The 16209-nt window shown below is 39.7% G+C and overlaps 1 protein-coding gene across 1 annotated transcript in view; it reads right to left on the bottom strand.

Moving 5' to 3' along the window:
- Positions 1–424: 424 nt before the first annotated feature.
- TMF1 (TATA element modulatory factor 1) overlaps positions 425–16209 on the bottom strand; it is a 197874-nt gene continuing 182089 nt past the window's right edge. The window contains exons 16-17 of the mRNA XM_053720684.1: positions 2856–2981; positions 425–737 (exon numbers count right to left, since the gene is read on the bottom strand). Of these exons, the coding sequence (XP_053576659.1) occupies positions 594–737; positions 2856–2981 (270 nt within the window). The 3' untranslated portion in view covers positions 425–593. The remainder of the gene's footprint in view (positions 738–2855; positions 2982–16209) is intronic.

Raw genomic sequence — 16209 nt, 5'->3', positions numbered from 1 at the left:
ACAGAGGTAAAAAGTGTATTAATATAACTGAGATAAGGAGCAGTCTGTAGATGGTTAGATACAAGGTAATCACAGAGGTAAAAAGTATATTAATATAACAAAACTGGGGAATGGTAAATAAAGGGATTATCTATAGTTTTAAACAATAACATTTTTGGTGTTTACTATCCCTTTAAAGATCAGCCTCTGTCCAGCAGCCTGACTCAGTCTAGGGAAAGTTCGATAACTGGTGTTGATGGCGCAAACAGAGCGCACTCTTGTAAAATATTAGCACTGCGAAACAGCAACATAGAATTCTCATGTACAGGTATCAAACTGCACAAACTATACAGGATATGCACCGTTTTCAGCTTGTTTGTGATGTTATTTTAATACCCACAATGCCATTTTATTGTACGTTATCAATAAAACAAAATGAGCTCCCTTTGTACGGTCGTCTAAAAAATGAATAATAGTTTATTCAGGAAGAAGATCATTTAAATAATATAAATAATTTAATGGTAGGCAACGATCAGACAGGAACAGTTCATCGTGATAAAAAGTATTTTACATTCTATTTTATACATTTACATATTGTCTATTGTTTGCAGCAGCTAATGGAGTCTTTGTTTTAAAAGTTCATCTATTTGAGTTTTGTACATATTTTTTACATCCTGCAGGTCAAGTTTCAGTTCTTCCGCCTCTTCTGCTTTCTCGCCGTACATCTGCAGAATCGTGTTGTAGCGCTGGTCCAGCTCCTGCAACACACGGAGAAAAACAAACAACTACATTTCCCAACATGAATGGTTTTAGGCCTTGGTACTTTTATTATTTTTTGTGAGCACTGTACTATAATATAGCGAGCTCATTACATTAATAGCTATTAAATAGACAAATACATTGTAGCACAGCGCCCTCTACAATAACCAACCCAAAACAAACCGTTTTAGTCCCACTTTTTCCTGGGGCCACACAATCTATGTATTTTATGTTTGAAAATACAAATTTGGCTAATTAAACAGTTTTAAATGCTTTCAAAACATTTATATTTTTTTCATTGTAACGCTTAAAGTGAATGTATGGTCAACCGCTCTGGAACTGTGCTATGCTTAAATTGTGTCTCCATAAACATAGTCGCTAAGATATATATATTTTTAAAAAAAATATCAATTCTTTTATAGATCTTTTATAATCTATACCATATTGTGGCCAACTCCTCCCAATTAATACTTCCTGCTTTTCGATGTGTGACGTATAGAGCGCTCCCACCCACTCTATACGTAGCTCTGAAGCACGCTCCCGCAAATTGATGTATACGTGCATGCGCCACTCTGCTCACGGTTCATATGAGCTATGGAAACAGCTGTCTCTTCTCCTATTTTCGTGGTGGGTGAAACAGAGCATGCGCGGCTCATGAACGCGCATATCTACTGAAATTAACATCCAATTATTCCCACATGCGCAAATTGTATAGCGCATGTGCTCTGTAAACCATGGGTGTATATTTGTAAAGGGGGTTGAATTCCCGGTGGGGGCAACTCAAACTTATCAGTATGAAATTCAGCTCTACCTATTAACACAACAAGGATAGCAATGTAATATAAACATTATGAAACATTGTATAATTACTAAAGCAGGTAGAGCTGAATTTCATACTAAGTTTGAGTCAAATGGCTTTTAAATAACTATACAATGTTTTATAATTATGTATAATGTGAGGGATTGCACCGCAGCATATTGTTATTCTGGGTGTATTCACTAGGATAGGTACTGAAAGAGTTAAATTGCGTGGGAGGTGTTTAGTAATTACCTGTGTGATGTCATAGTAGGAGGTGTCTGTATAGGCTACTTAAGGACACAGTGTGTATTTATTATATACATGACTAAGGACTGTTAGGTCCGAAACGTAACTTATCTGCAATAAAAATTGTTGATATTGGAAACTTCGGTACTGCTGTACCCTGCTTTTTGGATACTCTTTTAAGGCTTTGGTGGTATGAGGCGGGCACGTTGCTATTTACATTGGTGCTATAGGATCTTGGACTTTTTAAAACTTTGGTAAAGTCAGCTCAATTTTAAAAATTTTTTATTCCAGAATACCTCAATTTAAAGGAACGGTCTAGTCAAAATTAAACTTTCATGATTCAGATAGAGCAGCAATTTTAAGCAACTTTGTAATTTACTCCTATTATCTATTTTTCTTCGTTCTCTTGCTATCTATATTTGAAAAAGCAGGAATGTAAGCTTAGGAGCCAGACCATTTTTGGTTCAGCAACTGGGTAGCACTTTCTGATTGGTGTCTAAATGTAGCCACCAATCAGCAAGTGCTACCCTGGTGATGAACCAAAAATGGGCTGGCTCCTAGGCTTACATTCCAATAAAGATAGAAAGAGAACAAAGAAAAAATTGATACTAGGAGTAAACTAGAAAGTTGATTAAAATTGCTGCTCTATCTGAATCATAAAAGTTTCATTTTGACTAAACGTTCCCTTTAAACCAGGGTTTTACAGTTTCCAATATGTGTCACATGCAGTAAAAGCACTCACTGACATAGTTATTGCCACTACATATATAATGTAAAATGCTTCTAACCAAAAATGAAACTATACGTATTTTAATTATGACCAGATTGTGTTCGTAACAATTTAAACCAAAAGTAATACATCAGTATCGGTCTTCACTGGTGAGTACCACAGGGGTGAGCCAAGATATTATTGGTTACCAAATAATAATTTTTGTGGTAAGCGAATGTAAATACAACTGCATTTATAATCCGTGACTTAGAATCATAATAAATGTGTTGTATCTATTCTTTCAGACACAGGACATCACGTTGCTTACGATTACAATAATGAAGTACTGACTCATTCTCTCACCTTCATCTGCACTCTCAGTTTGGGTAATTCCTTCACTTTCTCTTCAAGTTCATCGTTGATATTATTTAATCGAACAACTTCTTCAGCTAATATTGAGCGGGTTTTTTCCAGCGTTCCGATTTCAAGCTGCAATTAAAATTATATTTATGACAAGTGTATTACTCCCTGTAACAAAGCGTCCGCTTCCCTGGATTATTGACTGAATATTATAAATCCGCAGGAAACCAGTAAGAGGAGTTGCTGCTGAATGTAACACTTTTGCTACTAGAAAGAGCTTGCAAATACCATTACAGTCCTCTATAGACAGCCAAGGGGTTATAGGTAACTTCATACGACGTATATATGCGATTGATAGGTCTATAACAAATATATTCTCAATGTCCAGATTTATCAGCCATTTCTCAGGACCTAAGGTCCCAGTACACTAAGTAAATTCATTAGATCTGATCACGTCTTTAGCGCACGTTGGCTGCCTATTTATGATTTTATTCACATAAGGTTACTTTATCCAGCATTAGAATTTTACAGTAAATTTGACAAACTATAAACAGACAAACTATCTTAAAAGGGACAGTCAAGTCCAAATAACCTTTCATGATTTAAATAGGGAATGTAATTTTAAACAACTTTCCAATATACTTTTTTCACTATTTTGCTTTGTTCTCTTGGTATTCTCAGTTGAAAGCTAAACCTAGGAGGTTCATATGCTAATTTCTTAGACCTTGAAGGCCGCCTCTTTTCTGAATGCATTTTGAAAGTTTTTCACCACTAGAGGGCTTTAGTTCATGTATATCATATAGATATAACATTGAGCTCATGCACGTGAAGTTATCTAGGAGTCACCACTGATTGGCTAAAATTCTGTCAAAAGAACTGAAATAAGGGGGCAGTTTACAGAGCCTTAGATACAAGGTAATCACACAGGTAAAAAGTATATTAATATAACTGAGATAAGGGGCAGCCTGCAGAGGCTTAGATACAGGGTAATCACATAGGTAAAAAGTATATTAATATAACTGAGATAAGGGGCAGTCTGCAGAGGCTTAGATACAGGGTAATCACAGAGGTAAAACGTATATTAATATAACAGATAAGGGGCAGTCTGCAGAGGCTTAGATACAGGGTAATCACAGAGGTAAAAAGTATATTAATATAACTGAGATAAGGGGCAGTCTGCAGAGGCTTAGATACAAGTCAATCACAGAGGTAAAAAAGGAAATTTATGCTTACCTGATAAATGTATTTCTTTTTCGATACGATTAGTCCACGGATTTCATCCTTACTTGTGGGATATCGCCTCCTGGTCAGCAGGAGGAAGCAAAGAGCACCACAGCAGAGCTGTATAAATAGCTCCTCCCTTCCCTCCCAACCCAGTCATTCGACCGAAGTTAGGAAGAGAAAGGAAAAACCAAGGTGCAGAGGTGTCTGAAGTTCAACAAAAATGTAATAACCTGTCACATTAGAACAGGGCGGGCCGTGAACTCATCGTATCGAAAAAGAAATACATTTATCAGGTAAACATAAATTTTCTTTTCTTTTTCAAGATACGATTAGTCCACGGATTTCATCCTTACTTGTGGGATACAATACCAAAGCTATAGTACACGGATGAAACGGGAGGGACAAGACAGGTAACCAAAACGGAAGTCACCACTGCTTGAAGAACCTTTATCCCAAAAACAGCCTCAGCCGAGGCAAAAGTCTCGTAGAAACAAAACATATAAGGCATCCCAACTCCGAATGGAGTGTAAAAGGAAGCGCAGGGCACCGTATGTGGTCAGAAATTTCCATGGAACACTATAGGAGAAAGAATGGCCTAACTTGACCACTGTCATCTATTTTTTTTCTTTAAAAGGTACACACAAAAAATGAAAACTGTCTTAACAAGAAACCTCATTATGTACGCTATTGTTCCATCCAAAAACAGAATTTATGCTTACCTGATAAATTTCTTTCTTTTGCGATGTACCGAGTCCACGGATTCATCCTAACTTGTGGGATATTGTCCTTCCTGACAGGAAGTAGCAAAGAGAGCACCACAGCAGAGCTGTCTATATAGCTCCCCCCTTAACTCCACCCACCAGTCATTAGACCGAAGGCCAAGGAAGAAAAGGAGAAACTATTAGGTGCAGAGGTGACTGAAGTTTACATAAAAAATACTATCTGTCTTGAATAGACAGGGCGGGCCGTGGACTCGGTACATCGCAAAAGAAAGAAATTTATCAGGTAAGCATAAATTCTGTTTTCTTTTGCAAGATGTACCGAGTCCACGGATTCATCCTAACTTGTGGGATACCAATACCAAAGCCTTAGGACACGGATGAAGGGAGGGACAAGACAGGAACCTAAAAGGAAGGCACCACTGCTTGCAAAACCTTTCTCCCAAAAATAGCCTCCGAAGAAGCAAAAGTATCAAATTTGTAAAATTTGGAAAAGGTATGAAGCGAAGACCAAGTCGCAGCCTTACAAATCTGTTCAACAGAAGCATAATTTTTAAAAGCCCATGTGGAAGCCACCGCTCTAGTGGAGTGAGCTGTAATTATTTCAGGAGGCTGCTGTCCAGCAGTCTCATAAGCCAAACGGATGATGCTTTTCAGCCAAAAGGAAAAAGAGGTAGCCGTAGCCTTTTGACCTCTACGCTTTCCAGCATAGACGACAAACAAAGAAGATGATTGGCGAAAATCTTTGGTTGCCTGCAAATAAAACTTCAAGGCACGAACCACGTCCAAGTTGTGCAACAGACGGTCCTTCTCAGAAGAAGGATTAGGACACAGAGAAGGAACAACAATTTCCTGATTGATATTCCTGTTAGAAACAACCTTAGGGAGGAACCCAGGTTTGGTACGCAAAACCACCTTATCAGCATGGAAAACAAGATAAGGCGAGTCGCATTGTAATGCAGATAGTTCAGAAACTCTTCGAGCTGAAGAGATAGCAACTAGAAACAGAACTTTCCAAGATAGAAGCTTAATATCTATGGAATGCATGGGTTCAAACGGAACCCCCTGAAGAACTTTAAGAACTAAATTGAGACTCCATGGGGGAGCAACAGGTTTAAACACAGGCTTAATTCTAACTAAAGCCTGACAAAAAGCCAGAACGTCTGGGACATCTGCCAGACGCTTGTGCAACAGAATAGACAAAGCAGATATCTGTCCCTTTAAGGAACTAGCGGACAATCCTTTCTCCAATCCTTCTTGGAGAAAAGACAAAATCCTAGGAATCCTGATCTTACTCCATGAGTAGCCTTTGGATTCACACCAAAAAAGATATTTACACCATATCTTATGATAGATCTTCCTGGTGACAGGCTTTCGAGCCTGAATCAAGGTATCTATGACCGACTCAGAGAAACCCCGCTTTGATAAAATCAAGCGTTCAATCTCCAAGCAGTCAGTTGCAGAGAAATTAGAATTGGATGCTTGAATGGACCTTGAATCAAAAGGTCCCGTCTCAGTGGCAGAGATGACATGTCCACCAGGTCTGCATACCAAGTCCTGCGTGGCCACGCAGGCGCCATCAAAATCACCGAAGCTCTCTCCTGTTTGATTCTGGCAATCAGACGCGGAAGTAGAGGGAATGGTGGAAACACATAAGCCAGGTTGAACGACCAGGGTACTGCTAGAGCATCTATCAGTACTGCCTGAGAATCCCTTGACCTGGATCCGTAACGAGGAAGTTTGGCGTTCTGACGAGACGCCATCAGATCCAATTCTGGTGTGCCCCATAGCTGAACCAGTTGAGCAAACACCTCCGGATGAAAAGTCTGACGACTTAGAAAATCTGCATCCCAGATCTCCACCCCTGGGATATAGATCGCTGATAGATGGCAAGAGTGAGTCTCTGCCCATCGGATTATCCTGGAAACTTCTATCATCGCCAAGGAATTCCTTGTTCCCCCCTGATGATTGATATACGCTACAGTTGTGATGTTGTCCGACAAACCTGATGAATCCGGCCGAAGCCAGCTGAGGCCACGCCTGAAGAGCATTGAATATCGCTCTTAATTCCAGAATATTTATCGGTAGGAGGTCCTCCTCCTGAGTCCACAAACCCTGTGCTTTCAGGGAATTCCAGACTGCACCCCAGCCCAGTAGGCTGGCGTCCGTCGTCACAATAACCCACGCTGGCCTGCGGAAACACATTCCCCTGGACAGGTGATCCTGTGACAACCACCAAAGAAGAGAGAGTCTCTGGTCTCTTGATCCAGATTTATCTGAGGAGATAAATCTGCATAATCCCCTTTCCACTGTTTGAGCATGCATAGTTGCAGTGGTCTGAGATGCAAGCGAGCAAACGGAACTATGTCCTTTGCCGCTACCATAAGTCCGATTACCTCCATACACTGAGCCACTGACGGCCGAGGAATGGAATGAAGAGCTCGGCAGGTGGTTAAAATCTTTGATTTCCTGACCTCCGTCAGAAATATTTTCATGTCCACCGAATCTATCAGAGTTCCCAGGAATGGAACTCTTGTGAGAGGAATAAGAGAACTCTTTTTCACGTTCACCTTCCACCCATGAGATCTTAGAAAGGCCAACACTAAGTCTGTGTGAGACTTGGCAAGTTGGAAAGTCGACGCTTGAATTAAGATGTCGTCTAGATAAGGCGCCACTGCTATGCCCCTCGGCCTTAGGACCGCCAGAAGGGACCCTAGCACCTTTGTGAAGATTGTTGGCGCCGTGGCCAACCCGAAGTGAAGAGCCACAAACTGGTAATGAGTGTCCAGAAAGGCAAACCTGAGGAACTGGTGATGATCAATGTGGATAGGAATGTGAAGATACGCATCCTTTAGATCCACGGTAGTCATATATTGACCCTCCTGAATCATTGGTAAAATAGTCCGAATGGTCTCCATCTTGAAGGATGGAAATCTTAGGAATTGGTTTAGGATCTTGAGATCTAGATTTGGTCTGAAGGTTCCCTCTTTTTTGGGAACCACAAACAGATTGGAGAAGAAACCTTGCCCCTGTTCTGTTTTCGGAACTGGGCAGATCACTCCCATGGTAAAAGGTCTTCTACACAGCGTAAGAACGCCTCTCTTTTTGTCTGGTTTACAGACAATTGAGAAAGATGGAACCTCCCCCTTGGAGGAGAATCTTTGAAATCTAGGATATACCCCTGGGTTACAATTACTACGGCCCAGGAGTCCTGAACGTCTCTTGCCCAGGCCTGAGCAAAGAGAGAAAGTCTGCCCCCTACTTGATCCGGTCCCGGATTGGGGGCTACCCTTTCATGCTGTCTTAGTGGCAGCAGCAGGCTTTTTGGCCTGTTTACCCTTGTTACAAGTCTGGTTAGGTCTCCAGGTTGGCTTGGATTGAGCAAAGTTTCCCTCTTGCTTTGCAGCAGGGGAAGAGGAAGCGGGACCACCCTTGAAGTTTCGAAAGGAACGAAAATTATTTTGTTTGGTCCTTGTCTTATTTGACTTATCTTGAGGGAGGGCATGACCCTTCCCTCCAGTGATGTCTGAAATGATCTCTTTCAGTGCAGGCCCGAATAGGGTCTTACCTTTGAAAGGGATGGTCAAAAGCTTAGATTTAGATGATACATCAGCTGACCAGGACTTAAGCCATAACGCTCTTCGCGCTAAAATGGCAAAACCTGAATTCTTTGCTGCTAACTTAGCAAGATGAAAAGCAGCGTCTGTAATAAAAGAATTAGCCAACTCAAGGGCCTTAATTCTGTCCAAAATATCATCTAGTGGGGTCTCCAACTGAAGAGCCTCTTTTAGAGCCTCAAACCAAAAAGCAGCTGCAGTGGTTACCGGAACAATGCACGCTATAGGTTGAAGAAGAAAACCCTGATAACCAAATATTTTCTTTAGGAGACCCTCTAACTTTTTATCCATAGGATCAATGAAAGCACAACTGTCTTCAATAGGTATAGTTGTACGCTTAGCCAGAGTAGAAATAGCTCCCTCCACCTTAGGGACCGTCTGCCATGAGTCCTTTATGGTGTCAGAAATGGGGAACATTTACTTAAAAACAGGAGGGGGAGCGAACGGAATACCTGGTCTATCCCACTCCTTAGTAACAATGTCCGAAATCCTCTTAGGGACCGGAAAAACATCAGTGTAAACAGGAACCTCTAAATATTTGTCCATTTTACACAATTTCTCTGGAACGACAATAGGGTCACAATCATCCAGAGTAGCTAAAACCTCCCTGAGCAATAAACGGAGGTGCTCTAGCTTAAAATTTAAATGCCGTCATATCTGAATCTGTCTGAGGGAACATCTTTCCTGAATCAGAAATCTCTCCCTCAGACAGCAAATCCCTCATCCCTACCTCAGAACATTGTGAGGGAATATCGGATACGGCTACTAAAGCGTCAGAAGGCTCAGCATTTGTTCTTAACCCAGAGCTACTGCGCTTCCCTTGCAACCCTGGCAGTTTAGATAAAACCTCTGTGAGGGTAGTATTCATAACTGAAGCCATATCTTGCAAGGTGAAAGAATTAGACGCACTAGAAGTACTTGGCGTCGCTTGTGCAGGCGTAACTGGTTGTGACACTTGGGGAGAACTAGATGGCGAAACCTGATTTCCTTCTGTCTGAGAATCATTTAATGCCAAATTCTTATAAGTCAAAACATGCTGTTTGCAATTTATAGACATATCAGTACAATTGGGACACATTCTTAGAGGGGGTTCCACAATGGCTTCTAAACAAATTGAACAATGAGTTTCCTCAGTGTCAGACATGTTTAACAGGCTAGTAATGAAGCAAGCAAGCTTGGAAAACACTTTATTTAATGAAAAAAACACAATTTGCAAAAACGGTACTGTACCTTTAAGAGAAAAAAAGGCATACACAAACTGCAAAACAGGTTAAAATTGCTTCAAAAATTCCGAAATTTTAACAGTGTACCCACTAAGCTTTAGAAGGATTGCACCACAAGTAAAAAAAAGCAATAGACCCCCAAAAGAAAAAAACGGATTGATATTTGTCTAAAACCGGTTAAAAACCCCTAAAGCACCTTGCCACAGCTCTGCTGTGGCCCTACCTGCCCTTAGGAAGCGATAATATGGGGTTTTAAGCTTCAATTAGTCCCTCAGAAGACTATCAGGACCTCAGGAGAAGTTGCTTGCTGCTTGTAAATGTAGGCTCCGCCCACCTCACTCAATGTTGCTGGGGCCTACACAAAACTAACAAACCCTGCCTGAAAGCCATGTGGGTTATAAACAACCCCAAAGAACCCTCAAGCAAATGTCCCATAAAACAGAAAACGTTACTCCCAGACACAAAAACGTTTGTCCCAAATTCACATAACAAACTGAGTGCCCACAAAAAATTAACCCTTTATGCAAGCTAGTAAAAACCTCTGATAACACTAGGATTACTGCTTACCCTTCCCCTAATGGGGACACTGTCAGCCTTTCTGAGTTAACACAGTCTCTGCAGAAAATATGACTGAACATACCTCATTGCTGTATAGCAAGAAACCGTTCCTCACACTGAAGTTTTCCTGTACTCCTCAGCTTCTGTGGTAACAGCAGTGGACCTTAGTTACAAATGCTAAGATCATCATCCTCCAGGCAGAAATCTTCATCTATGTCCTGCCTGAGAGTAAATAGTACAACACCGGTACCATTTAAAAATAACAAACACTTGATTGAAGATAAAATAAAACTAACCGTTTAACACCTCTTCCTGCTTAGAGTCAGCAAAGAGAATGACTGGGGGGGTGGAGTTAAGGGGGGAGCTATATAGACAGCTCTGCTGTGGTGCTCTCTTTGCTACTTCCTGTCAGGAAGGACAATATCCTACAAGTTAGGATGAATCCGTGGACTCGGTACATCTTGCAAAAGAAATCACACAGGATGAATGAACAAATGAACAACTGAAATTCTTTCATAAAATTTGTACAGAAAAAGACGTTACTGTCTCTTTAAATTTTGAAAGAAACTATTTTACGTGCATTTATTGCATCCTAATTTAATTATTAAACAGTAACTTTTTCTTTAAACATGCAGGGTTGGAATGATTAACAAAAAAATCTGCAGCAGCTCGAAATCATGCTGAAGTGCTGTAAATATCATAAGGCTCATTAAGTACTTCATAGAGTAATGCCTATTAACCCCTTATTCGCTTTTGTGAAATACACATTGAGAAAAATGAGATACATAAAAGCAGTCAAAGTGCACTGTCACAGCGTGTTATACCCGCAATGAAAGGTAACAACACTGGACTGTGTGAGATGCTCTGCCCCCGGTATCTACATGAAGGAGAAGAGCGAAATCCTACAGTCATCACAGAGCTCCGCCCCTCGTGGGCGTGAAGACGCTCCAACTCCAGGCACTTGTATGCCTATGCCCTAGAGACAGAGAAAGCGCCCGAAAGCGGCGCAAACTAGCAACTCCACCCATCGTGGGCGTGAATACTCTCCAACTCCCGGCACTTGTATGACTATGCCCTGGAGATAGAGAAAGCGCCCGAAAGCGGCACAAACTAGCAACTCCGCCCATTGTGGGCGTGTAACAAACAATCTCCCGGTCGCCATTAAAACTTTGTTATAGCTAGGCCACCGGTAGATAGTGAAACTGTAAGATACATATTGGGGACAATCAGCCAACACATGTCATGCAGCACAATAAACCAACAAAGAGTGACCCATACACCATTTTGAAACGATAAATGTTATAGCATCACCATTTAACATTTGCAGCCTGTAAAACCAAAAACGGAACCAGCTCCTGGACGTTATAGACCTAACTGACATTAACTCCAGTGTCTGTATAAAATTAGCTGCCATAGACATCTTCTACTAGGAGAGGTGACATGTCCCATCACATTAAGGGCCCTATTTCTTAGCCCTTGCTTATGTGAATGTCCAGTAACGTAGTGTGTAACTGCTGGATTTTTAGCCCCTGCTAAGAATGTGCAGTCCCTCCTGTTACATGTAGGAGTCACCACATAAATAAAGTGCTCCACTTCTCTGAGTTATTCATCAGAATAAAAAGTCAGCACTTACCTTGAAAGCTGTGCAACAGCATGGCAGTCCAGCAGGTTTTCAGAGGTCCTCTCCCTCTCATAGCCATGTGGATTAAGATTAGCCTGAGTTAAAAGGGCTCAGGCTGTCTGTATTAGGGCAGCAAATATGTATAGGAGGCGCAGTGAGAATTATGTCCCACCAGTTCCTATTCCTTTAAAGCCACCAAATGCCCTACTGTAGAGACTGATCAGGTCTAGGCTACACCCCAGTAGCACTCACTGGCACTACTTTAAAAATAATAAACTCTTGATTGAAGAATCTAATCTAACACCTCACTTTGCCTCTTCCTATCACTAACACAGGCAAAGAGAATGACTGGGTTGGGAGGGAAGGGAGGAGCTATTTATACAGCTCTGCTGTGGTGCTCTTTGCCTCCTCCTGCTGACCAGGAGGCGATATCCCACAAGTAAGGATGAAATCCGTGGACTCATCCAATCTTGAAAAAGAAAGTATATTAATATAACTGAGATAAGGAGCAGTCTGCAGAGGCTTAGATACAAGGTAATCACAGAGGTAAAAAACACAATTTATGCTTACCTGATAAATTTATTTCTCTTGTGGTGTATCCAGTCCACGGATCATCCATTACTTGTGGGATATTCTCATTCCCAACAGGAAGTTGCAAGAGGACACCCACAGCACAGCTGTCTATATAGCTCCTCCCCTAACTGCCATATCCAGTCATTCGACCGAAAACAAACAGAGAAAGGAGAAACCATAGGGTGCAGTGGTGACTGTAGTTTAAAAATAAAAAATACCTGCCTTAAAAGGACAGGGCGGGCCGTGGACTGGATACACCACAAGAGAAATAAATTTATCAGGTAAGCATAAATTATATTTTCTCTTGTAAGGTGTATCCAGTCCACGGATCATCCATTACTTGTGGGATACCAATACCAAAGCTAAAGTACACGGATGAAGGGAGGGACAAGGCAGGTACTTAAACGTAAGGTACCACTGCCTGTAAAACCTTTCTCCCAAAAATAGCCTCCGAAGAAGCAAAAGTATCAAATTTGTAGAATTTTGAAAAAGTATGAAGCGAAGACCAAGTCGCCGCCTTGCAGATCTGTTCAACAGAAGCCTCATTTTTAAAGGCCCATGTGGAAGCCACAGCTCTAGTAGAATGAGCTGTAATCCTTTCTGGAGGCTGCTGGCCAGCAGTCTCATAAGCTAAGCGGATTATGCTTTTTGGCCAAAAAGAAAGAGAGGTTGCCGAAGCCTTTTGACCTCTCCTCTGTCCAGAGTAGACAACAAACAAAGCAGATGTTTGACGAAAATCTTTAGTAGCTTGTAAGTAAAACTTTAAAGCACGAACCATGTCCAGATTGTGTAATAGACGTTCCTTCTTTGAAGAAGGATTAGGACACAAAGGCGGAACAACAATCTCTTGATTGATATTCTTATTAGATACCACCTTAGGTAAAAACCCAGGGTTGGTACGCAGAACTACCTTATCTGCATGGAAGATCAGATAAGGAGAATCACATTGTAAGGCAGATAACTCGGAAACTCTACGAGCCGAGGAAATAGCTACCAAAAAAAGAACTTTCCAAGATAAAAGTTTGATATCTATGGAATGAAGAGGTTCAAACGGAACCCCCTGAAGAACTTTAAGAACCAAATTTAAACTCCATGGTGGAGCAACAGGTTTAAACACAGGCTTGATTCTAACTAAAATCTGGATTGGATGAGACTCTTAAGCGCTTGTGCTTAATTACCCAATAAGGAAAGATAGTCTTACTATGTAGTTGGATTCAATGAGATCTATTTATTTTTAGAATTATAAATACATACAATAAAATTTAAAACAATAGAAATTGATTCTTAAAACAAATCTAACTGGTTGGCCAACCATACAGTGTGAATAAAATGTTATAATATGTTTTCCAATCCCTGTTACTTAGTGTGTTATACAAACATATCTGTATATTTGAATTTTTGAATTTTGGTTTAATTGCAGATATTTTTTATGGATTTGATATAGTGGACTTGTGAAGAAGTATGGTATCCACAAAGAATATTCGCAATATTAATTCTTAATTACCATATTTACCATATTCGTTTGTTTAAAGCTGAACATACATAATTAAAATAGCGTCAATGGTATCAACAATATAATTAAAATAGCGTCAATGGTATCAACAATAGTAACAAATAATAAAAGTGAAACAAAAATAAAGTGATACAGTAAAAATCGTATAAGTTATGAAAGATAAAGTCTTTCTGCCGTGATCGTTAGAGTAATTGTTAATTGCTTTTTGTTAAAAGCGCTGTTGTTAAGTCCTCCGTGGGGATAGTATGTGCGGGCGTGCTGCAACACGTTTTTATCTAATTGCTATATATATTGCGATTATAAGTCACTGTTAAGTAGTTTTGGTTATCTGTCCTTCACATTAACTTCCTTAGTTGGTGTAGGTATAATAAATCTTACCCGTTGTTTCTTTTGGGATACTTTGTTTCTGGTCTAGTTTCTTTTTGTACCCAATTCAATCTTTACTGTGATGAATGTGGATCGGAAGCCGGGATAGCCACTGCCGGTGTTGTAGTGGTTTCAGTATGTCGAGTTGGTTTGTCTCTGCGATTACACACACTTGAAGAAGTAGATGCTGGGGTATTGTGGTAGTGTGCTTTAACCGTTAATCCTTTTGTCAGATGGCTGGGCTTTTTGCCTGGTTCAGGTTTTCAAAACCTCTTGAATTGTTGCGAATGTGTTCTGTTTAGATCCGTACTCTATTTGTTTCAGAGTATCCGATCTGCAGGTGTCCACAGGTTTCTTTAGGCCCAATTATTAGGTAAGGTATTTCAGTTGTTCTTGGCGGTCCTTTGAAAGGAGGACTAGGTGCTTTGAAGGTTGTTCTTGAACGCTTCAGAATATCTTTCAAGCGTATTTGTTGGTCCGTGGTTTGATGTAGTCTTGGCGGTCCACTTCGAAAGTGGACTATGAAAATGTTCAGTGTAGCAAGGAGTAGGCAACGCGTTTCAGCTGATTAATACAGCCTTTATCAAGCATATCCTTGCAGTTGTAAACAGTGGGTTTTTGTATTCTGTGATTTGATTCTATTGGATCCCCTAGGTAGTTGTATCTTTACAATCTGGTGATCCTATTGGTTGTTGTGTCGGTGCTTTTGATTGGTCATTCCTTAGCATGTGACCTATTAATGGTTCAGTTTATCACGGTGATGGGGGAATTTTCACTTATTTGTATCAGATGACCAAGTAAATGCATAAAACGTTATGAAAACTTGTTCCAGTAGTAAACACAAATACGAATGTATTGTTATAATAAAAACATAAATAACTTTTTGTACGTCAGAGAATCTGTCCTTACAGGGTTTGTGAGTCAGTATAAGGTTTTTGGTATATGCCAATTTGAATATTTATTATGTTCTATTTAGTCCTTTAGTGCAAGAATTCATATTTTATTGTTGGTTCAATTCTAGGGTTGGTAAATTAGAGGTTTAGTCATTTGTTTTGATGATGCAATTTAATATAACAGTGGAATGGGAAATTTCAATTTTGCGTGTTCTTGTTTGATCTTTAGTAATCGTTTGTTAAAAAGCAGTTTTTTTATTAATAATCGTTATTTCCATTATTATTGCTTTGGTGCAAGTATATGAAACATGCATTATTGGTTCTGGAATTTTTATTCCTATTTTTGTAATTTATTTATTTTTAGTGTTCGTTCTTTTATAATCTTTTGTTGAAGAGCAGGTTAATCTTTTGGTATTCATCATTTCAATTGTATTGGTTCAAGGATATAAAACATCCATTATTAATAGTTGTGTATCAATCTGTTGGGTTTCTCTTCCGAATTTGGAGTGTTTGTTCTCTTTTAGCCTTTGTTGAAAGAGGGTATCATAAAACGATTTCTTAAAATTTGGTGAAATTTTGAATTGTTTATGAAGTGTTGTTATCAGATGCATTATTATTGGTTCTGGAATTTTTATTCCTATTTTTGTAATTTATTTATTTTTAGTGTTCGTTCTTTTATAATCTTTTGTTGAAGAGCAGGTTAATCTTTTGGTATTCATCATTTCAATTGTGTTGGTTCAAGGATATAGAACATCCATTATTATTAGTTGTGTATCAACCTGTTGGGTTTCTCTTCCGAATTTGGAGTGTTTGTTCTTTTTTAGCCTTTGTTGAAGGAGTGTGTCATAAAACGATTTTTTAAAATTTTTGGTGAAATTTTGAATTGTTTATGAAGTATTGTTATCAGATTGGGTTTTTGGTAAAACATGCATTATTATTGGTTCTGGAATTTTTATTCCTATTTTTGTAATTTATTTATTTTTAGTGTTTGTTCTTTTATAATCTTTTGTTGAAGAGCAGGTTAATCTTTTGGTATTCATCATTACAATT

Source organism: Bombina bombina, chromosome 7 (assembly GCF_027579735.1).
Source record: "Bombina bombina isolate aBomBom1 chromosome 7, aBomBom1.pri, whole genome shotgun sequence".
In the NCBI taxonomy this organism is placed as follows: domain Eukaryota; kingdom Metazoa; phylum Chordata; class Amphibia; order Anura; family Bombinatoridae; genus Bombina; species Bombina bombina.
Note: the sequence above shows the minus strand (reverse complement) of the source record. Positions and strands in the feature narration are given on the sequence as shown.